This window comes from Hyperolius riggenbachi, chromosome 2 (genome assembly GCF_040937935.1).
Source record: "Hyperolius riggenbachi isolate aHypRig1 chromosome 2, aHypRig1.pri, whole genome shotgun sequence".
NCBI lineage: Eukaryota > Metazoa > Chordata > Amphibia > Anura > Hyperoliidae > Hyperolius > Hyperolius riggenbachi.
The window spans coordinates 162,850,088-162,875,606 of record NC_090647.1 but is presented as its reverse complement, the minus strand read 5'-3'; the positions used below and the strand labels follow the sequence as shown (position 1 = coordinate 162,875,606).

The 25,519-nt window shown below is 43.3% G+C and overlaps 1 protein-coding gene across 1 annotated transcript in view; it reads right to left on the bottom strand.

The window, feature by feature from the left end:
* VWA8 (von Willebrand factor A domain containing 8) overlaps window positions 1-25,519 on the bottom strand; it is a 476,746-nt gene that overhangs the window by 406,219 nt on the left and 45,008 nt on the right. Inside the window, exons 4-6 of the mRNA XM_068267802.1 lie at window positions 18,567-18,697; window positions 17,984-18,094; window positions 339-506 (exon numbers count right to left, since the gene is read on the bottom strand). Of these exons, the coding sequence (XP_068123903.1) occupies window positions 339-506; window positions 17,984-18,094; window positions 18,567-18,697 (410 nt within the window). The remainder of the gene's footprint in view (window positions 1-338; window positions 507-17,983; window positions 18,095-18,566; window positions 18,698-25,519) is intronic.

Genomic DNA, 25,519 nt, shown 5'->3' with positions numbered 1-25,519 from the left:
GTTTTTGAGAGGGTAAATAATGATTGATTATTCTTGGATTTATGATAGGTAGGTGTGCGTGTGTGTGTATATTTGAAAAGCAATTTACACTGGTGAAGTGGTGTGCTTGGCTTGGGAAGGAGAAAGGAGGATGGAATATATATATATATTTTTTTGCTCCAGGGGTATTTTTAAAAAGGATTAAGGGCCGCAGGGCATGAATTCTCCACATGCTCCCGTTTGTCACAGCCCAAGAGGCGACTACTATGGATATATCTTTAGAAGACACACAAATTCCATAAACATGTGAGGATATTAAAGAGGGTGAGCAGACTGGTCTTCCTTATTCAGCAGGGTACCTGAAGCAGTTTATCGTAACGTTCTGCGGACATGAGGAACCTCCCATCCTCCAGCTGCATCTCTCGGTTTTCCAGTAAATTATTCAGGACTGGTAAGACATTCCTCTCAGCTTTTTCCAATCCTTCCAGCACCAGAATCCTCCCCTCTGTGGCTGCACGCACGGCACACTGCACAGTAACACAAAGAAGAAGAAATATTACACAGCAGTAATTAGACATAAGGGCCTAGAACAGTACTCATTGGTCTCATTTCCACTAAAAGCATGAGGTACCTGGAAGCTAGGTACCTTACTGGTAAAACCTGGAAATGCAAGTTCTTCCACCACTGAAACTGGCCTCATACTTTAAAGAAAAGCAGAACAGATTTTTTCAAGGACGGGTTACACAAACATTTTCATTAAGTGAAAAACGGTCTAAACAGAGCTGTTTGGCTCTATCTATATTTAACCAACTAACAATTCTGTCTCCGTTTCTGCGACTGGGGAAAAATGCAAATAAGCACATTATTGCATCATCTGATCTGGATTCTCAGAATAATGTGCAGCATGTGTTCCGTATCTTAGTCAGAACTCCAGGGAAAACATCATTTTACCTTTCATGTGAGTGACATCGGTATGATAACAATAACAAATGTAGGCTGCTACTTATAGATTTGTGAAGTTTTGCAAAAGGCAATGAGGTTTCCTTATTAATATATCACCAATCTTCTGCAGTTCTCTCATGCAGATGCAGACTTACAGACAACTCAGCTTGAATCAGAATTTATTATCGCTAAGTACAACCGGTGGATTGTACCCGGAATTGGTTTTGGCACATACAGGGTCGTTGGTGAAGAGACAAGAAATAGCATACAGTTAAGCGTGGCACATACATAGTCGTGGGACCAGCATACATAGGACAACAAAAAAAAAAACATTACAGCTTGTACGTACAAATAAGCAGAGTGCAGCATCACATGCAGTCAAGCATGGGTCATACGTATAAAATATAAAAGCAAAAATAAAAAGCAAAACAGAGCATTACAGCACACACGTACATTTAACGTAAATACAAACATAGCAAAGCATACATTGATAGCAGGAACAGAAAAGAGTGGGACTGGAGGAGCAGCCTGAGAACTGATATGAGCGCTGCCATTTTCGGCACTGGACGCTACACAGCGACACGCTCCCAACAAGACAGGTGCACCGATTTGTCCACGAAAGTAGAGAGAAAGAAACTGAGAAAGCACTGAGAGAGCTGAGGGGCATCATAATGGAAGCGGACAGCAGAGTTCACTCGGACCCGGTTGCCCGAGGAGTAGCGCTCCTGATTTCGAGTCCGCACGGCTAATCAGAATCAGAATCATTTATTTTGCCAATGCCCCGCAGTGTAAAGTAAAAGAGTGTAAAGGAAAAGGAGTGGATAGAAAAAGAGAGAGAGAATGGATAGCTAAAAAGAGGAGAGAGACAGAGACAGAGAGTCCCCTTTAGGACTGCAGATTGTGTACAGTACGATAATCAGTGCTCCCAGCCGAACTGAGGGGATCACTGAGAGGGGCCACGCTTAGCATAGTTCTGGCTTGGTGCCCGGTCTGGGCTGGTCAGGTCCAGAGACCATTTGATAATGGTTGCAGGCAGAGGGGACCTGGTGGAGTGTTCAGATGTGGCCGCAAATTGAGGGCTGGATGTGGGGTGATCTTCTTGGCAGTGGCCTCATCAAGGGAGGTCTGGTCTGCGGGAGAGCTCAGAGGAGAGGAGCTCCTCCACGTGGGTGGCCTACCAGGCTGGAGTCGGCGGAGACTGCCTCTGGAGTGGCCAGCAGAGCCACTCTCGCACTGGGGATCTCCTCCACGTGGGTGGCCGAGCAGTGATATGTGGCAGTGCAGCGGGTGTTGGAGCGGCCAGCAGTGCCCGGAGGTCACCCCTGGGCCCGGGAGAGCGGACCAGCGACGGTGGGGATTGGCAGAGGCCCCGCAGCAAGCAGCAAGGCAGACCCGGAGAACGTCCCAGCTCCCTCCATCCGCAGCAGCATCTCCCCCCATCGCAGAGCGCACAGGCTCCGACTGGAGCAGGACAGGATCCGCGGTGGTGCAGCACAGTCCCCATCCCCTCAAAAAGCGGGCGGCGTTCTCTTGGTTCCCCCGGCAGCGGCGGTGTGGCCACCCACGTGGTGGACTCATGGGTGTAGGAAGAGCCGCAACGTGCCCCGGCTGGCAGTGGGGCGAGGCGGCCTGTTCCCCGGCAGCAGCCAGCAGCGACAACCACTCGCCGGTGGCTTCCCCACCTCCTCAGAGCGGCTGCACTAGCGTCTGGCCTCCGGCGATGGAGCGGCCCCATGTGCTGTCCATGCAGCCAGCCGAGTGAGGAATGGCTGCATCGATGGTCCTGGCGATCCAGGTTCTGGAGCACAGCGTGCCCAAACTCCCCAGGATGAGGAGAGCAGGGGGGACATCTCTGACCTCCCGGCGCAGGTGAGCCACCAAAGGAAAGGGATGAAAGAGCCAGAGCCCTGTGTGCCGAGGCGTCCTACTCAGGCGCCATCTTGTGTTTTATAGTATATGAAGCTGTGAAAATGGTTTTATATTTTAGGGTTAGGCATCAGCAGGTATGTGGTTAAGGTTAGGCATAGCTAACAGATGGAGGATGATAAATAATGGGCTGCCACGGCCGCCATCAGTGCCCAAATGTCATACTTTTACCAACATTTTCTGCGGATGCCTAAAATTTTATGTGGATAGATTTAGGGCCGGTTCACACTCAGCGCTTTGCTCGCTATCGCATTCGGCTTCACAATCGCGGTCACCCCCCAAAACGCTGCATGCTGTGCGTTGCGATTTCGTGTGAATGTATCCATAGGGATACATTAGTAGCAGCGCTTTGCTGATCGCTGGTGATCAGCAAAGCGCTGAAAAATAGCCCAGTGTGAACTAGCCCTTAGGGTTAAGCATCAGCAGGGGTATGGTTAAGGTTAGGCATAGGTAGATGGAAAGCTCTGGTTAGGTTCTGTGGTAATCAAATATTTGCATTATTTCCCAATATTTTACAATCATAATTTCCATTTTCAAAACAGAATATCATAAAATGTACAGATGTTCTATTGTAATTTCCATTTTAAAATGAAAATATATTGGTAAATTCACAGATATTCTACTAACCAAAATTGGGTTGTGAGAGAACGCGGAAAAGCCGCCGCGTGTGCTGCTGGGGAGGCGGCGGATTCCGCGTCCAATGCGGCGGTTTGCACGCGGAAACGTACGTCTGGTAACAGGGCAGAACGCGGAAAAGCCGCCGCATGTAACAACAGTAAGGCGGCTGGTTCCGCGTCCAGCGCGGCGGTTTGCACGCGGCAGCGTGTGTCTGGTGTGGCTGAGTCTGTTAGTGCACATAGGCTTAGGAATACGCGTGCGCGCGCTGAGAGGCAGAACTCTTATACTGGGCAAGGAGAGGTCAGCTGATTACGCCGATCAGCTGACTCCAGAGCAGCTTACTATTGGTTGATCAATTAGGGGTGGTGCCGGAGAGCACTACTCCATATATAGTTACTGCTAGCCAGTCTCAAGTTGTCTGCCGTTGCGAACATTACGTGGAAGCACTCAGACCTTAGTCAGATCCAACAGTGTGTTTGAACCAGGTGGACCTGGGAATTCACACTGAGCCATATTACTTGTACTGTTATTCTGTTTATGCTTAGACTAGTTCCAGGGTGTAGAGACCACGGACCTCACACCCAGACTAGGGAACTTGTGTTATCTATCTGTTATTTCATCAGACTAGTTCCAGGGTGTAAAGACCAAGGACCTCACACCCAGACTAGGCATTGTTGATATCTGTTATGACTTTCTGCTTTCTTGACTATCCCTTTGATCTCTGATTCGGTACCTCGCATATCTGATTTTTCGTTGCCAGACCCTGCTTGCCTTGGATACCGAATCAGCCTTCTGTCTTTGTACTTTATCTGTCCATGTGTTGCCGACCAGGCGTGCCCGACCTCGAGAGCTATCTCTCCTCTTAAGAGATAGTCTCCAGATCAGATAGTGACATCCACCTTCAGGTGTCACTCACTCTCTGGTCCTTCCTATCTCCAGCCTGACTCCACCCCTTGGAGAGTCTCAGGCTGCTGGAAGGTTCCTGTGCTCTCAAGAGCAGTATTCCTTTACTGCCTATGGTCACCTGCTCAGCAGGTGAATTACTCAAAGTACTATTGTTACACCAAACACTCACATAGAAGATGTGGAACTCCGCTCAGAACCTCCAACCACCGACAGTGCAGGAAACCGGGCCGCTCCGACCCAAAGTCCAAGGCAATGAAAAGTGAGGTCCGCACAATGTCGGTAAGGTCAAACCGGCTTTATTGTATCAATCACATACGCTAAAAACCAACACCAAATGCTGACATGTTTCGGACGTTACACGTCCTTAATCATAGCATAGGTGCTTGCATGTAGGTCCCATCTAGCATTCAGGCCTCTTGGTGAGCGTGTCCCTAACTGGAAGATCCAGTATGCTTCTCGAGTGAGGAGACGTTTGTAAACGTCGCCTCCTCTCAAAGGTCTGCTGACACGCTCTATGCCCTGAAATGAGAAGGAGGACATGTCTCCTGAGTGGACCGATCTAAAATGCTTGGCTACATTGGAAACCTCCAAAGTAAGCCTGAATGCTAGATGGGACCTACACTCAGTTACCTGATAGCGTTACCATCTCTGTTTTGCCTAATTTTCTATTCTGGTCTGTCCTTTATAATATATATAGTACTGTGTTATCTTATGCCATATGTATTGCTGCTATATTCTTACAATGTATTTAATCATATGTATTTATACTCTATACTTTGTATATGTTTTTATCCTATTACTGTGATTGGGGCATTTCCCCAAGAATGTTTGTGATACACTTCTTTGTGAGGGTGGAGTCTTGAGCACGTGATACTGGGCGTGGTGCAACTCTACTTAAAGACCACCCTTGTTCACTTGCACCTATGCTATGATTAAGGACGTGTAACGTCCGAAACATGTCAGCATTTGGTGTTGGTTTTTAGCGTATGTGATTGATACAATAAAGCCGGTTTGACCTTACCGACATTGTGCGGACCTCACTTTTCATTGCCAAACACTCACATACCTATAGGTGTCCAGAGGTTAGCAATATATCTGTATTATCGGTGATTCTGCAGATCATCAATAATCAGGTATATATCTGTATTCTTGGTGATACTGCAGATCACCAATAATCAGATTCTCTCTGCGTGCTGACACCGATCGTTACATGGGTGCCCAAATTTACCCACGCCTCTTTTCTAGAACACCAGTAGGATTACAGAAAACAAATACAGTAAAAAACAAAAAGCCAGAACAGAGAGAGAACAAAACCACATAAGGTGGGGCTAGTATAATTAACGGAAAATTCATTGGCTGGCCACAGATGAGTGCAGGAGGAGTGGAAGTAACAAGGTAGTATGGGTGTGTATTTACTGTATTTATACAAAGTGTAGTGTTAGCTCTTACACTAGTTACAACATTTTAAGTCTAACAAGTCTAAAACCTATTTCCTTCATAAAAAGTAATTACATTTTAACTATACACTAATAAAAAATGTATTTCCAAATATAAACTCTCAGCACTCAGGTTTGTTTATGTACCGTGAAGGCACAATCCGGAGAAAAGTGATTTTATTGAGTTACATAACAAGTATGTGTACAACGAACAAAAAGATAAAGCCGCAAGCATGAGGAAAAAATATTTTCCAATTTACACACACTCCAATAAAAGACAAAAAATATCAGACAGACAGTAAGGACAATGGAAAACTAAAAGGTCAATTGTCATTTAATGTCTTTACGATCAAACAGCCTACAAAGAGATTACTTTCAGTGACTCACACTAAACACACTGCAGCTACAGAACATGATTTGCATCTAGCTAATTAGAAAATATTTACTTAGCCATATCCCAATACACCTACTTACCATCTGTGCCTTCAAAATTCACTTATGTTGAAATGAAAAGGAAAAATGTTTTCCACAAGGAAAACCATCAACTAGGTGAAGAAAAAAATCCAAGAATGTATCTATAAATTGTTCTTAAATAAACTGGTAAAAATACATATCTGAAAGGAGGGATACCAGGGAAATAAATATACACACAATGTCTAGGAAATAGACGAGCCCTATAGGTACATAGAAAGGTGGTGTTCACCTCAATAAATGAACCAACTGGTTGTGTGACAGCCTCCCAGTATATGGGTGAATGTCAGTGGTGCACTCCCAAAATAGGGGTAGCATTGATAAGTATATGAATATATGCACCTGTGGGGGTCTTTGCTGATCCCCCCCACTCGACGCATTGTAGTGGGATGTAGCTATCCCACAGGCCATGCACCAGTGCACCAGGACAGCAGGAGAGGTTCAGAGCTATAGACTGTCTACCTCAAGCCCGATGGTGACGGGCAGAGTAGAGCCCAGAATACTACCTCACACTGCTGTATCACAAATGGAGGGAATAGATGGAGGATAGCTGAGTTTAACAAACGTGCATAGTGCTGTACATATAAAACCTTGATATGAACATATTTTGCCCTCTAACAGGGCTTCCTCAGAAGGTGCTGTACAATATATACAATATATACAAGACAGTGATTAAAATGTCTACACAAAGCCCCCCATCATCATCCCTCAAAACTTAAGTCAAAGCTAAGTGTGCCGAGTCAGGCAGCTGTTTAAATACCTGATAGAACAGGAAATGAGTAACGCCCATCCAATAGGGCGTGTCCCCCGGCCACTGACCAGTAAACAGTGGGAATCCCCTCCAGTGGTCGTCTGACTGGCACATATAAGTGCCCGCTTTAATGCGGGTATAGAAGCCGCAGCCAGTGGCTTCACACGCCATCACGATCGCCCTAGATCCCCACATCAAAGCCCAGAGCCGATGTTGCACCAGTGTGTATACGTCACTGGCCGTCCATTTCCGCCCTGTGCGTGCGTGAAGCATTGTGCGTAGTCATGGAGACAAGTCCAGCCCAAAGACCACGTCACATCCGTCGCCAGGCTGGTTGCCCAGGCGACGAGATGCCGTAAAGCTATTGGGCCGCATGCAGCGCATACAAACATTGGAACATATTGACTGCTTCCCCTGAGATCTTAAAAATTGTTGGGCCTAGACCCCTTATGACAGCTAAACGTGCACCCAATCTTCGTGATAAATTGGTTAAAAGTGAATATAAGAGAGATACAACAACTTGGCTAGATAAACATGTACCCAATGGGACCTATAGGTGCTCTAGATGTAAGTTGTGTCCATTTATAGATCGCAGAGACAATAGGAACTTTTACGATAGCTCTGGCCAGAATAAGTATGAAATTAGATCGCACATAAATTGTTTAACAGAGAAGGTTATTTATATGATTGAATGTCCTTGGGGACTAAAATACATAGGGAAAACTAAAAGAATGATGAAAGACAGAGTTCTGGAACATTTACGTTTGATTGAGGATAATAATGAAGAAAAAAGCTTTTTGGCGGCACATTACGCCGAATTTCATGACAGTAGTTTGGCCGGAACTAAAGTGAAAGGTATTTACAAGCTAAATATATCAGGCAGGAGGGGGGACTATGATGATGTCCTGTATTGCAAGGAGGCCATGTGGATATATAGATTAAACACCTTGTATCCGCATGGCCTCAATAGAGAAATAGACCTGAAAGCATTTTTGCGCATGAATGCGTATGCATGATGGTGAGCTTGGGATAGATGCAGATAGTTTTACGATTACAGAGCCAGCCGACAGTTGGCGGCCCCCCCTTTCTGTCAAAAATGTCGATCATGGACTTATGTAGGCGAGGTCCCTTTAAAGAGACTCTGTAACAAATTGTTTATCTTTATTTCTTCTATGCTATAAGTTCCTATGCCTTTTCTAATGTGGTCTGGCTTACTGCAGCTTTTCCTAATTGCACAGTAGCTGTGTTATCTCTGTTATATGATCTAATCTTCTCTCTATAGTCGGCACAGTCAGGCTGAGGCAGTCAGACTGGAATGTGCAGGGCTGCTTGTGATTAGCTAGAAGCTGTACACACCCCCTGCAGGCTCTGTGTGACTAACACACTCTGCTTAGCTGAGCCTATTAGAAGCTGGTTAGTTTGTTTGTAAACACTGCCTAAAACTGGCAATTACAAGCCAGGTTTGCAGCAGAGAATGGCAGAAACAGCACAGAGGGGACCAGGAGCACATAATGAATAGAATGGTATGCTTTTTATTGTAAGAATTTCAGAGTACAGATTCTCTTTAAGGGGCGATATATGATAAATGTGCAGCCAAAAGAAGATTGGCATCTTTAAGACATTCTCTGCTGAGATGAACTCTATATTCTTTCTGATGTAGAAATGACATTGAGGAAACGCTTGATGTGTTGAAATGACGTTACGTGTAGTGTTTATCTAATGAGTAGCAACAAGAGCAAGTCTATTTGCTATTCAGAAAATTGTATCTGTCCCCGTTGAACGCTGGAGGCTGTTGTTGTCATGGTGAGTGTCGACCAATAGCTGACAGGGGAGGAGATCGTAGCTGAATATAAACGAATGCACAGAGGGAGGGAATTACACCCTGAAGAAACGCCCACAGCGTGAAACGCGTCGGTGGGCGGAGCCAACGCAACGTCTGGCCGGCCCGACTACTCACAACAGGGGAACTACCCTACCCAGGAGCCTTTGCAGGCAAAAGTACGGGCGTTCCATACGGAAGTCGTGGAGATCACTGTTTGAGCTGAGCTGGGACGCCAGCCAGCTACACTCCCACGTTGTGTCCTGCTGACAGCCTTCCACACATGGCGACCTGGTGAAAAAGAAGGGGCCCCCAACAAAGACCATATATGTATCCCGTCAATCTAGCAGCAATTGCAAGCAGCGCTGCGGAGGTTTCAAGTCACATTGGTGAGATCCATCCATTTCTATTTTTGTGCTATGCATGCCTATATGTCCATTGCTGAAGCTTGCTAACAGTTGCAAATTGCACCTATGAACTGCTTTTGTGGATAATCACTAACCATCTGTGACCTACTAACTTGAAGAGTTATCAGAAGTTTTTTTGAACTCTGTGATATGTCCTCCAGTGAAGATTAACTCAGCGCTGAGTCCTATTAGGCTGCATGGGGGAATATATGTTTGTATGAAGTGAGTGGTCTGTTTGATTGAATGGCCGGCCATACATATTGCATATGTTGACTCCGCAATACTTCCTTCCCCAGTTTTTTAATTACCTTCCTACCCTTTATTCCCATTTTTGATATAATAAAGTATTTTAGTATTTGATTACACTTTATACCAGACTCTATTGTTATTTAGGCGTATACAAACACGCCTATAGCGGCGAGCTGGTTGTCAAGGTAACGCTACGTGCTGAGACCAGTTGTAGCGTGAGACACGGGCGACAGATGCATGGATGTCATGACAAATACCACGGGGTGTACGTATAATGCGTATACCTGGGCTGCAAGATATAGTGCCCAGCCCGTGGAAGCCAACAAAAGTGTTATTGCAACATAACCATATGTGAGTACATAGGGGATCTAAGGGGCACACAGAAGGGGGGGAGGGACAAGGACAAGGCATGCCCAAATGTCTGTTCCATCAATTAAACAGAAAAAGTTGGGGAGGATGGGGGCGAACGAGGTATGGGCAGATCAAACACATCGGGGATCTAAACCGTGCATAGTACGGGTACACATACATCAAAGAAAGCAGGCTAAATTGAAATCTTCATTGAGCCCTTTCGGGGCAATGGTCTCTAGACGGAATATCCACTCTGATTCAATCTGTGTCAATTTCCGATCGTAATTGCCGCCTCTCTTGTCCCTTTTCCAGCATTGAATGCCCCAAAAGGAAATGTCAAAGCGATGCCCACTATGACATTCATTCATATGTCTAGCAATTGGGGTACTGCTCTTATGTGTGATATTACCCACATGTTCAAGTACCCTTTCCTTGAGTTGTCTCGTGGTTTTGCCCACGTACCACAAGTTGCAAGGGCATTTGGCTCCATATACTACGCCACGTGTCTCGCAGTTAATGAACGATCTGATTTCAAATGTTCTGCCGCTGTGTGGAGCTGTAAAACTTTTAACAGTGGGTATATATTTGCACGCCTTGCACCGTCCACACCTGAATGACCCCATGGGCTTGGGGGGCAACCAGGTGCGATTGGGTGCAGGAACATTAGAGAATGTGCTTTGTACAAGCATATCACGAAGGTTTGCCGACCTTCTATATGTAATTGCTGAAAGAGGGCAGATGTTTATTGAGATCCTTGTCTTTTTGCAAAATGGGCCAATAATGTTTGATAATATCGAACACAGCGTGTGAATGTTCGGTGAAAGTGCCAATCAATCTCGGTGTATTTACCTGTTGTGTGGTATTTGGGATGCTAGGTGTGACACCCCGTATGGCTCTTTTCTTGTCACCTAAAGTGTCTATCCTTGGTGTGTGTACAGCTCGTCTATACGCAGTGTCGATCACCCGATCAGGAAAACCACGTTGTCTAAAGCGTTTATGCAGAAGTTCACATTCCCTTCTGAAAGCACACTCTGTTGAGTAGTTTCTCCTGGCACGTAGGAACTGACCCACCGGTTTGCTACGTCGTAGAGAGCTAAGGGTGGGAACTTTCCCATTTTAACAAAGCATTGGTTGAAGTTGGTTTGCAATAAATTTCCGTTTCGATTCGTCCCTTGTCATTAATGGATATTTTGAGATCCAGAAAATTGATTGTTTTAGGGTGGATCTCATGGGTGAATCTCATCCCTATTTCGTTGTCATTGAGGATGCTCACAAAATCTTGGAAGACAGAGATAGGTCCCTCCCATAATATCAACACGTCGTCGATAAATCTGCCCCAATATAAAATATGCGATGTAAAGAAGGACATGATGTGGGGATCTAGGGCGATCGTGATGGCGTGTGAAGCCACTGGCTGCGGCTTCTATACCCGCATTAAAGCGGGCACTTATATGTGCCAGTCAGACGACCACTGGAGGGGATTCCCACTGTTTACTGGTCAGTGGCCGGGGGACACGCCCTATTGGATGGGCGTTACGCATTTCCTGTTCTATCAGGTATTTAAACAGCTGCCTGACTCGGCACACTTAGCTTTGACTTAAGCTATGAGGGATGATGATGGGGGGCTTTGTGTAGACATTTTAATCACTGTCTTGTATATATTGTATATATTGTACAGCACCTTCTGAGGAAGCCCTGTTAGAGGGCGAAATATGTTCATATCAAGGTTTTATATGTACAGCACTATGCACGTTTGTTAAACTCAGCTATCCTCCATCTATTCCCTCCATTTGTGATACAGCAGTGTGAGGTAGTATTCTGGGCTCTACTCTGCCCGTCACCATCGGGCTTGAGGTAGACAGTCTATAGCTCTGAACCTCTCCTGCTGTCCTGGTGCACTAGTGCATGGCCTGTGGGATAGCTACATCCCACTACAATACGTCGAGTGGGGGGGATCAGCAAAGACCCCCACAGGTGCATATATTCATATACTTATCAATGCTACCCCTATTTGGGGAGTGCACCACTGACATTCACCCATATACTGGGAGGATGTCACACAACCAGTTGGTTCATTTATTGAGGTGAACACCACCTTTCTATGTACCTATAGGGCTCGTCTATTTCCTAGACATTGTGTGTATAGGTGTATAAAAATACATATTCGTAGGTGGCTTAATATGGCTGCCGACAGAGCGGTAGATGTTCCATTGTGAAAAAGGTGGTGAAGACCTGTTGGGTAGTGGAGGGGAGGATGCTTGGAAGTGGTGGGCATTTGAGACCTAGAGCAGTAAGTGATTGTCCATTACAAAGTCTTTTAAGGGACCAAGCAATACAAACGTATCTAGTGTGACTGACAGGGGTGTTAGGATCCTGAGAGATCCGGGGCACTCTTGGGCACTCCAGCCACAAAATGGGTGTGGCCACGCAACAGAATTTGGGTGTGGTCATCGGTGGAGCCAAATTTACATGAACTTAACAGCGGTCTAAGCAGGCCTGCTCAGCAAAATGTTGGATGAAGCCTCCTCTCCATTAATACAAAAATAAATGCAGCATATCACATAACTAGGCAGTGTCCCTTAAACATAATTAGGCAGTCACCTGGCTTCTGTGCTGGCTGGTCTGGCTTTCTGCTGGGTGGGCTGGCCTGCCGCCAGGTTGTCTGGCAGCCCTCATGGCATGCCCTGACCTTCTAGTGGTTCCCTTCCCATGCTCCCACAGGCTCCCCATTGAGGCACCACAACTCCCATCATGCCCCCATAGAAGAACCTCAGCTCCTTGCATCCCCCCCATAAAGGCATCACACCACCTAGGATGGCACCACAGCACCCAGCATGTCCACACAGAGGCACCATAGCACCCTATACACCCCTAATTGATGTACCACAGCTCCCAGCATGCCCACCATTGAGGCATCACAGCTAACTCTGCCTGTTGGACATCCGGGGCACCCCATAATAGATCCGGGGCACATGCCACTGATCTTTGGGGCTAGCAACGCCCCTGGTGACTGACATTACATTAAACTCAAATTAGTAGACAAGTTACATGACTGATATTAGGAAGATATTAGTAGTTTCCAGGAACTATTAGGGTATAATCAGTTGCTTACTGAAATGAAATGCAGGGAACACACAGAAGAACCCCAAATTGTAATGGTTTGGGTAATGTCTCACTAAAATACCACCAAAAGATTGGAAGGATAACTGTTCTACCAAAACATTTTATGAATTCAAGTGCAAATAAAAGTGGAGAGACACTATGGGATGGTGATTATTTGCAGTGGCAACAAAATTAAGGGACAGAAGTAACACGTGGGTGTTTATAAGAAGACCTGCAGCCACTAGTGTTGCGAGATGGGAAGATGCAGGCAGGGGCACACTATGACCTGAGCATAAACTGAAATTCGGATTTTGAAAACCTTTTTTGGGGAAAAAAATCTTGTTTGTATCCATGGTACTATTTTTGTAGTGGAATAGAAAAAATTCCTGTGCTAAAAACACAGAAAATCACACCACCAGCTAATTAAAACTTAAAATAGTCTCAAGTTTTGTCATCAAATGTAAAAAAAGCATTAAGGCTGCTTTCACAGTAAGACGTTACAGGCGCACGTTAGTGCAGCCTGTAATGCAGCCCAACTCACAGTAATGAAAAATCAATGGGCTGTTCACAGTGCCCACGTTGCGTTATATTGTAATGCTACACGTTATTTAAAAGTGCAGCATGCTGTGCATTCGTTAGACTGTTTGCACATGCTCAGTAATGGTTTTTGGGGGTTTTTTTGTAGAGGAGAGGAGGAGGGGAGAGTCCGCTATTGTTAGCCACATGGCTAATTAATATTCACTGCACTGCCGTGTAGTGATGGGAAGTTCCGCTCGATTCATTGAATCGATTCATTGAAAAGAGCCAGACTTCCCATCACTTCTGCTGTGTTTTCTTCCTGATTTGCTGGCGGGACCACGTGATGCGAGTGGTCGATCACGTGGTCCCCGCAAGGTAGGAGAAAAAAAAGGCGCACCAACAGCCGCACAACGCGGCTCACTCTGGCGTCCACCTCCAACACCACCAACATTGCGTTATGCGACCTATAACGTCCCCTAAAATGCAACGTCCTGGTGGGAAAGAGGCCTAACAGATGACTTTTAGGTTCCTTGCAGTCCACTAAAACGCCTGAAGATTCTCAGTATTCACAATTTACCTGGTTAAGTTGTATTGCTCCTTTCACTAAAGACTAATGCTAGGGGTGCACACTGGGGGTGAAGAAACATCTCTCACAATTGCAACATTTAAAAACAATAGTTTGCACATAAAAACAAATGTCTACAAGACATGTAACATGTTGATCCTAAGCAATGACTCTGCTTGTGTAGCTGAAGCTTTACATATATTTTAATATATAAACCCATTCCTTAAACTGACGAATCACAAATACTGTGCATGAGAATTGTATAGTTCAGCTACAGACCAGCACGACACAAAGCCCAGGATCCTCTTGCAGATGAGAACACTAATATAAGATTACTTAAATTGGAGGTGTTAAAGGGGCGTGGCCAAATATCAAATTGCAAAATTAACCTTTTACACATTCACACAGTCACTACATACCAGTTGTTCAAATGCAGACAGTTGAAGACTGGACCACAGTGAGGAGGAGAGGTTTGATGGAAATTTTTGCCTCTTCCATTTCCTCCTTGGAGTTTGGCTGTAAGTGCATGGGCATTGAATCTTTTGGACGTGTGATTAGGGTGGGGCTGCAAGTGCACCCACATGCTGGTGAGGGGAGGAGGCTGCTCATCAACTATAGTATGGTAAATAGTACTTTTACAAGTAAAGCATGCAGGGCAGTGCTGAACTCCTCAGCACTACACCTGCTCTTTATATTTAATCTTTATCTATAGTGGTCCTTAAAATGATTTTAGAGGGCATAAACAGACAGGTGATAATCTCAGCATTGATTCCATTCCAGTAATCTAAATGTTTATGCCTAATACACATGGCTATAGCTAGAAATAATCAAGTATAGAATGCAGATGGAAAGACAAATGTATTCACCCCAGTCAAGCACAGCAGGAGTTAAACATGTGGGAAGCAAAATCCTCTGGTAATTCACTTGTACACAAATTAAAATCCAGTTTTTAATGGTTCCTTATAATTAGCTGTCTCCAGTTCCATTTTTGTAATTAGCTTTTTGGCCCCTTGAGCAGATAAAGGCTACATTATGAGGCAATTTATTTTAAATAGATTCTTCTCAAGTTCTCATGCTGTCCAAATCCAACATAATATCCAATTTTAAGGGACTGAAATGACTAAATATTAAAAATGGAAATTATGAAAAAAAAACAAAAAACTATAAAGTAAGAAAAAGGGCAATTTCATGCTTATAAGAACCGCTTTAGTCCACTTCCTCTTGTACTTAAAAACCTCTTCTGTTCAACCTCACTTCCATATTCCTACCACAATGACAGCATACCATTCATTTCTGGCTGCAGCGATGACAAATCATGCATTTATGGATGAAATCTAACCATCAATTCATGTCATCTGGGTTCAACTTTCAAACTGAGCCTGCAGCCAGATAATGGAGCAGTGTATGCAGAAAACATTCAGATCTCTTCACTTTTTTATACGTTACGGTCTCATATAAATATTGCATAAGACATTTTTTATCTCTCATCAAGCAACACAAAGGGGCCAATCCAATTCACATTTTCTCCTAGATTTTCTCCTAGGTTTAACTCCTAGGTCATATTTTAACATCTTATCAATAAAATGCCCTTTAAAGCGGACCTGAACTTAGAACTTCATCTCTGCTCTAAAAGATACACAACAGCATAATAACCTTTCAAGAAAATAATTTCTTTGTTACAGCTGATACAAATCCTGCAATAAATCTTCTGTGTATCTACTTTCTGCTTTCATGGAAACAGACATATCGTTAACATCCTGTGCTTTCCAATTAGCCTCTCTGCCATGTCAGCTGACACAGCTTAGGGATCAAATTACAGCTTGTGATTAGACACAGATACGGGGGTTATTAGACAGGCTAAACTCTATAAAAACATACAGGGTGCATTTCTCTCGGTTTTCCTACTGTCTTGTACAAGAGTTCAGGTCCACTTTAAAGGATACCACAACTGACATGTGGCATAATGAGATAGACATGGGTATGTACAGTGCCTAGCACACAAATAACTATGCTGTGTTCCTTTTTTTCTTTCTCTGCCTGAAAGAGGTAAATATCAGGTATGTAGTTGGCTGACTCAGTCCTGACTCAGACAGGAAGTGACTACAGTGTGACCTTCACTGATAAGAAATTCCAACTATAAAACACTTTCCTAGAAGAAAATGGCTTCTGAGAGCAAGAAAGAGATGAAAAAGGGGGAAATTCTTATCAGTGAGGGTCACACTGTAGTCACTTCCTGTCTGAGTCAGGACTGAGTCAGCCACTTACATACCTGATAATTACTCTTTCAGGCAGAGAAAGAAAAAAAGGAACACAGCATAGTTATTTGTGTGCTAGGCACTGTACATACCCATGTCTATCTCATTGTGCCACATGTCAGTTGTGGTATCCTTTAAGCCACCAGCAATGAAAAAATACTCAGATAAATATTGACAGTACTTTTCACCTACTTTTTGATACTTCTTCAAGGGTGTGAAGTCGGTACAAATAATCATCCGACCCCTGAGTCCGACTTCAACTCCTCGGTTTAGGATTTCACCGACTAAAAATCCTCTAATTTGCATATAACAACCTTGTTGCTTGAAAGTATGCAATATAAAAGGCATTTCATCACTGCATTATGTTAACATTATATTAAGATGGCATCGACTTTTGTGAACAAAATACTCCTGGCCAGGAAGCTGACACTCTAATCTTTTCTGCCTTTTTGTGCCTCTGCTTTAGCAACTGCTTATATCCCTCATTTGATGATTAACAGCATGCTGGCCTGAATTACTAACCTTGATGTGCACTAACACCATACGTGTAATCTAAGGAGCCTAATAAATGGACAGAATATATATCTAATATTGAGGGAAGGACTTCACCAGAATAGCAATATAAAAGGTGGTACCACCCGTCCATAAGTCCAGTGAGTGTGTGGAGTGGTGTAGAAGCATATGGGATGTGTGTTTAGGATATACTATCGCCCAGGTATGCAAATTTCGAGCCCCGCAACTTGCCCTTGCTTTTAAATGTTTGTGTTTTCTATTTTTGCAATTAATAAATTATATTTATAAATCGATATACACGTCATACCAATCTATTTCCTTTTAGCACAGGAAGCTGACACTCTACCCTGCCAGCCATCCCAGTCTGTCATCGCGAAACATGAATGCCCCAGCATGTCGTCTGTATAATAAGATTCACCAGAGCCTTATTCTGGTTCCAACGTGTAGCCCTGCCACCTTTTCTATATCTGATAGAGAAAAAGGCCAGGGCCAGATCTATGCATCAGAACCCAGCTGATATGGGGTTCCAGTGAATCTTATTAAACAGACAATTCTAACTTTTATGCATTAGGGCACCTCTGAGTATCTGTTAAATAGAAATCAAAACTAGTGCTTGATAACAGTATTTGTAGAGAGTACAGACAGGAACAAAGAACATCGATTGGGCTCTATGCAATCTAGCTGCAGGTACATCAAAAGCCTCGTATGTACGCCCGATTTAAGTCAACTGAGGTGGTCGTTAACAACCGCCTGAGCCGGCAATCAAGAGTGTGTACAGAACCCGAAGACCCCCAATGCTCAAACAGCAACCAATCCGCCGGACGGATCTACCCAACCCCAGCGACACTGATCCCCCGCCAATTCCATTGTTCTCGCCGCTCCCCCACCTGCCGCCGCGTGATGTCATGCATTTGCTGCTCGTTGTCCCACGCCCCCCCCCCCCCACACACACACACACACACACGGCAACACGTGAGTGAAGGTCGGCCTAGCAATGTCCCCAAGGGGATCAGCTTCTGAACCTTGACCGGTGACATCAGTTGGGCCTGTGTATGAACCCAACGGGTTCAAGTCATGACTATATTTACATCATAGAATGTTTTTTGATACAATAGGGGCAAGGTTTAATCATGAGATATGTAAATACCACTGGGTGCGTTTAGCACCAACTTGCCTGGTCAATGTAAAAAGCAGTTCCAGCTCGTATCTCCCTTCTCTGTTTGAGATCAGATTCGGTGGTATCTCTGGACAGCGCAATGTATTCCACCTCTCGTTTAGTCAACTCCTGTAACAAACATGGAATTAAGATGAAGTTGGCTTTCCAACAAATGGTGATGTGATGATATTCTAGTTTCCAGATAATTATGCTTTTCATGCTATAGGACTTTATACAAGCAGCTGCAACAAACTTACAAGACAAACCCACTGTAGAATAACAGTAGAGACAATACTATTACTATAGTACATATCATTGCGCCTGTGTAGAAGAATTCAAGGAGAGACATGCCATCAGTTTGTTCAGGTTATAAATTAGTAAGGCTTTGATTTGTTGTGATCAATTATTTAACTTGACCAGGAAATTAGAACGGCAGACCGCGGGAGGACAGAGAGGGACTCACACGTGTTTGTGCTGCAGGAGGAAGCAGTGGGTAAGTATCGGTTCTTCTTATATTTACAGCTCTGGTTTCCTTTAAGAATTTTTTTCAGATTGTAACACTGAAATGTAAAGGTATTGGTGAGGAAATGTATAAACTTACCAAATACTGCATAGCAATGGAGCGCCTCAGTGGACCTGGGGGACCAATGAGGAAGATGTCTTGTCCCAAGAGGTCCTTCTGCATTATCCATCTTAAATGTTGCACAATAGCCTGGCCCAATGGATCAGAAACTGGAAACAGAACATAGCTCATAAATAAGCAAGTAAGAACAGGTTTATATACCTGTACATGTGTTATAACTACACACATACAAATGTACACATATACTCTGTGGAGCTTTTGCTTATTGTACTTTATCTGCTAAATGCTTCATGAAACACTTTGCAGCACCGATTAGTCACTACAACATACTGTACACTCATCAGATTTGACTTTTAAGGGAGACTTCATCATCCCTTTTGTAAAGATATAAATAAATGCTACAGACTTTAACTTAGCTTGGCTGCACTCCTCATTTCAAAGCAATGCGCCTTAAGATCTTGGCACCTACTGATAAACTGAGCCAGATAGTGATAGTTGAAATAGAGTTTTTCACAATAACTTTTTAGTTTGAAAATCTTTTGTATACGTGTGGTAGCTCTTGGTTAGGGCCACCTCCACCAACAATCTACTGTGTGCAAAGAGGCCCCCAAGATGTGGGCAAAAGATCCGGACTGGGTCATCTTGTCCCAATGCAGGCCGAGTTCATTGTTCTCCTTCCTGACCCCTCCTGTTCCATCATGTGAAATGAGTTAGTCCACTGCCCCCTCAATAGCAACAGAACACCAGAATACACTGCCAGCCTAAAAGCTAGTGGCATGTCTGTATACAGCTCAGACCCAAACTGTCTACATAATTCGGAAGCTGATCAGGCTTCCTGCAGCTGCAAAGCCTGTATATGGTAAAAAAAAAACTGTTTTGAAAAATGTAGCAAGCCTAACAATAATATATAAAGAAAAAAAATCTGAATATATTTTGTTACAGGGGCAAGTGAAAAAAGCAAATTTAAAGATAATCTAACCCCCTACCCTTATATCAGGGCTGTGGAGTCGGAGTCAGAGTCGAGGAGTCGGAGCAATTTTGGGTACCTGGAGTCGGAGGTTTAATAAGCTGAGGAGTCAGGAGTCTGAGTCGGATGATTTTTGTACCAAAACCACAGCCCTGCTAAGTATTTGACTAAGGAGTCGGAGTCAAGGAGTCGGAGTCATTTTGGGTACCTGGAGTCGGAGTTGGTGGCTTCATAAACTGAGGAGTTGGAGTCGGATGATTTTTGTACCGACTGCACAGCCCTGTCTTACATCAGTAAGGCTGTTCCTGTTCTAACATATTTCACTAACCACCGTCTTCTATAATCTCCAAAGCCCACCTCACTACTCCCTGACCACATTCCCTCTAACATTATTCCTCATGTTTCTTCCTCTTTGATTCTTTGCCAAACTTCTCCTTTCAACTGGCATCTTCTCAACTTTCATCCATTTCAACTGGCATCTTTTCCTCATCATTCATCCTCATTATTAGCAACAATTCTCAAGAAACTTAACTACTTAATGACATTTCTATGCAGACTTGTCACACTTGATCTATTAACTGCAAGACCCAAGGTGACCATTTCATACTAAAGGTGCCCATACACTCGTCAGATTGGCAGCAGATAGATAAGAAATGCATCTGATGATCTATCTGATGCGTTTTTAGAACATTTTTTACCAGGATAGAATTCCAATAGATTTCAGTTTGAAATCTATTGAAATTCGATCTGATGGCATTTTTTTGCCATCAGATTTCCATTAAGGCCAATGCAAACTGATAAGCAATCTCATCAGATCGACCTAAATTTTCCACCCTGCAAGTTCGATGGAAATCCATCGAAATCGATCGAAATCGGCCGTCGATCGGTCGATTGGCCAACCGATTTGCAATCGATCGATCGATCGGTCGGCCAGAAAATCGGCTGAGTGTATGGGCTGCTTAAGTCTTCTCAATCTGTATTCAGCATTAAACATTGTTGTTCGCACTTCACCACTTAAAACACGTTCTCTCTAATGATCCAGGACCTTGCACTATTCTTTGTTTTCCTCCAACCTCTCTATAGGGACAATTACAACCTCTCTGTAAGGACAATCACATCCATTCTTTACCTCACCTACTCTAATTTGGAGTACCCCAAGGCTCAGCCCTTGATCCTCTTCAGTTCTCTATCTATACCTTATTCTAAGCCCACTCATTAGGTCATTTAAATTTCATTAGTACCTACAGGATGACACCGAAACCTAAATTTATGCTTATAATATCACAAATCATTGACTGCCTCAATGACATTCTCTCTTTTACATCTTCCTACTTCCTTAACCATAACACAGTCAAATCTAAACTTGTGATTTTTTGATTTTGTTAATTTGAGGACAGCCTTGAAATATTCGACAATATTAAAGACACGCCAAATCCTCACATTTGTTGCTTATAAGTAAACCTTGATTCTGCTCTTTGTGCTAAACTTCAAATTAATACATAAGCAACTTCCAGGTAACATCCATTAAATAAACCATCAATAAAAAAATTAGTGCATGCCCCAGTCGTATCCCATAAGGAGTACTTTAACCAAACCTCCTTTGTTTCAATTTCTACCTGTCCTACAGATCAATGACATGAATTTTGGAGTGCAAAAGGTTAATATTGTAAGATAACGCTACATCTAAATTGTAGGCTCGCAATGGCAGGGACTTCTGCCTCGTGTTATTTGTTTCTGTTGTACATTATGCAATGGATGTGTGCCAGTATTGGTGATGTTTCACACCACACATCAGCTATGTGTTTGTACTTGTGTTGCTGGGTGTCCTGATGGTACAGTGTGTTGAACTATTCATGAATTTATGCTCCCCCTTATCTGTATTGTACTATGTACACAAGTACAGATGTCACAATATAAATGAAAAATATTAATATTTTAAAGTACAACTAAGAACTATAAAAAAAATATATACATACCTGGGACTTCCTCCAGCCCCCTTCAGGCTACTCGGTCCTTTGCCATCCTTCTCCGCCCCCTGAATCTTTTGCTAAATATCCCGTTAACTCTGCAAATCTGGGCATACTGCACATGTGTGGTCAAGCCAGGCGCGCCTGATTGCGCTCCCATCCCCAGGAACATTCTGCGCATTCTGAACCTGCGCAATACTACTGCCCAGGCGCAGAACACTCCTGACCATGGGCGTGCAATGGGGGAGAGCGCACTACCGGACTGTGCTGCACCATCTGGCCTAATTGACGGAATTACTGAGCCGCCTAGCAGAGGATTCAGGAGGCCTGGGAAACCAGCGAGGGACAGCTTAGCCTGAAGGGGGCTGGAGGAAGCACCTGGAATGTATATATATTTTTTTTATTTTTATCGTCTCAGGTACACATTAATATTGGTAATTGTTGTACCCAGGACTTTCAGACCTGTTTTATCTTGTCATTTCCTTTATCAAGAAAGTGTCACTTACTACTGGGTAAATTGCTGCAAATGGCAATGTCCTGAATAGTACACACATTACTCAGTGTGCTCAGTGTTGCTTGTGACTTATCTATAAGTCGACTGCTATACTTTTATTTAGGGCATCAGACCTACATTTCTAGATTTATAGTCGAATATATACAGTAAAACAAAAAAAATGCAAAATTTGTTTGTGGTACATAACCAATAATCACAATCCTAGCAACTCACACAAACATGCATAATTTTAAATCCCAGAGCAGTAAGTAGGGTCCGGCCTCCTTACACTCTCTTCCAGGTATACCACACATCACAACACTATGGCTATGTCACTCACATCCCCAGCATCAGCGGATTAGAGCTTCAGATGGTACCCAGAGTACATGTATTCTTGAAATTTCATCACTGTGGAATTTTCTGTTGGGTGTTAAAAAATAAGCGGAAACACCTGGTCTCCTGCTGTGGCAGAAGGCTGCATAACTAAAAAGCCTAGGCTAAAAACCACTGGGAAGACAGGGTTACATAACAATATACCAACATGCAGAAATATATACATATAGGAAGTTTTTCTGTAGCTGAAATCAGTACAATTAACATAAAATTGGCTAACTATCTTGATTATCCTGAATAATTTAGTACATTCTTCTACATGTCGTAGCAGTTCCTCTTTAAAGTGAACGTGAGGTGAAAATAAACTGAAGAGATAAACAATTATATTTATTCCCTACTCCCTAAAATTACTTTAGATATCCCATGACTATTTTATATTTAAACATTTACAAAGTAGATTGAATATGTTATTGCGTCTGGTCAATGACAGTCTATTAAAGAGATTCCGTAACAAAAATTGCATCCTGTTTTTTATCATCCTACAAGTTCCAAAAGCTATTCTAATGTGTTCTGGCTTACTGCAGCACTTTGTACTATCACAGTCTCTGTAATTGTAATAAATCAACTTATCTCTCTCTTGTCAGACTTGTCAGCCTGTGTCTGGAAGGCTGCCAAGTTCTTCAGTGTTGTGGTTCTGCTATGAATCCCCCTTCCAGGCCCCTCTATGCACACTGCCTGAGTGTTATTTAGGATTAGAGCAGCTTCTCTCTTCTCTCTTATCTTTTACAAGCTGGATAAATCGTCCTCTGAGCTGGCTGGGCTTTCACATACTGAAGAATTACAGACAAGGGCAAAGCTGTTTGCAGGAAGAAAAGAGCAGCCTGAAACTTTAGTGCATGAGAGATGCAGGGGGAAAGAAACACACAAATGATCTCTTGAGATTCAAAAGGAAGGCTGTATACAGCCTGCTTGTGTATGGATGTATTTTCTATGTGTGGACATACTGTACATAAACCTACTTCCTGTTTTGGTGGCCATTTTGTTTGTTATAAACAACTTTTTAAAACTGTTTTTAACCACTTTTAATGCGGCGGGGAGTGGCGAAATTGTGACAGAGGTTAATAGGAGATGTCCCCTAACGCACTGGTATGTTTACTTTTGTGTGATTTTAACAATACAGATTCTCTTTAAGTGCCCCAGAGTAAAAATACATGACTTATTGATATTTTTCTATCTCCTTCCTGCTCTCAGAAGCTGTAATTTGCTTATCAGTGAGGTTTACTTTATTACCGACAAGGTATTGACAAGAGAGAAGCTGTCACTTTCAAACCTGAAAATGAACTCTCTCGGGCAGCAAAATAAAACAAAGATAAATAGCCTGGTTATTAATATGCTTTGCCCTGTCCATACACATGTTTATCTCATGTCACATGACGCCTCGGGTACACTAAGTTTTCTTTACAACAATATTCTTACAAGAAGGATCAGATTTCAGTTAGGTCTCATGCACACTAGGGAAATGCAGAGGCTGTGCATTAATGCAATGCATCACTGCACTGTGTGTGAAATAATGCACAACCCATTCTCTATAGTGAATGGTACCATGTGTTCTTGCAGACCAGAATCACTCTTGCAGTACCTCTCAACAGTGCACCTTTCCTATTGTGAATGTTTTCAATGAAAAGTGCTGGATGTGCCGCTACTAAGAAAATGCAATATGTGCAATAACACATACAGTGTGAATGACATATGCGCAGCTAAAAAGATTCTTCATGTGGAGCTACAGTGTATTATCTGAAGCACTAGTTTTCATTCTTACTACTCTTCTATCCTACATATGCACTATCATCATAACACTTGAGTTCTGTCTGTAATCAATAAAAAATACAGTCCATTCTGCTGCAAGAAATACCATCATACTTTACAGCTATCCAGTCTATACTGACATCTCAATGGAAACTAGAAGCAAAACATATAAAGGAATAAACCATGCTAATTAGAACTATAGAGGTATGTAAACAAAATATCAAAAGAATAGCTAATTAAGACATATTAGCAGATCAAATGCAGTTTATTCATGGCTTTGGGGAAATTGTAAATTGACTGATGAATTAAGGCCCATTTCTAGCTTGAAGGAAAATTAAGTCAAAGCTTGAGAAAGTAATCATTGAGGAATCCCGAGGGCTCTGCTTTTCTGAGACATAGAGCTTTTCTAAATACATGAATGCTAGAGATGGTATAGACTGGATACTAGCAGTAAAAATATTTATATTCCACAAAGCAGAGACCAATGTGAACTGCTATGCTGCACACATAAGCGAAAATGGTCACAATTTACTAAGATCATACTAGTGATAATAAGGGCAGGTGAAAACTTATCACCACACATCCATCAGTATTTTAAATGTTAATTCATTAAAGCTTTCCTTATTAACATTTAGTGATAATATTTCACAGCGAGAGTAGTGTTATCAGTCCAGTCCTTCATTTATCACCTCTGTACTTATTCTAAAGGTGCGTACACACGCACTATTGGCGGCAACGACCAATCCGCTGGACCTTCCAGCTGGACGGACGTTCAGCCCACAGTAGTGCATGTGGACGCGCTGTCGACAGACTGATGAGGCTGTTTCTGAACGATCCGCTGAGCGGCAGGGACTGGCGGACCCGTCGTTGGCGGCCGTAGTGTGTACGGATATATATATACTGTGAGCAGGTGCCAGGTCGTGCTGAAAAATGAAATCTTCATCTCCATAAAGCTTTTCAGCAGATGGAAGCATGAACCCACTTTGAACCAGAAACAGTGGCAGAAGCGCCTGACCTGCTACAGAGAAGCAGCACTGGACTGTTGCTCAGTAGTCCAAAGTACTTTTTTCGGATTAAAGCAACTTTTACATGTCATTCCGAAATCAAGGTGCCAGAGTCTGGGGGAAGACTGGAGAGAGGGAAATGCCAAAATGCCTGAAGTCCAGTGTCAAGTACCCACAGTCAGTGATGGTCTGGGGTGCCATGTCAGTTGCTGGTGTGGGTCCACTGTGTTTTATCAAGGGCAGGGTCAATGCAGCTAGCTATCAGGAGATTTTGGAACACTTCATGCTTCCATCCGCTGAAAAGCTTTATGGAGATAAAGATTTCATTTTTCAGCACGACCTGGCACCTGCTCACAGTGCCAAAACCACTGGTAAATGGTTTACTGACCATGGTATTACTG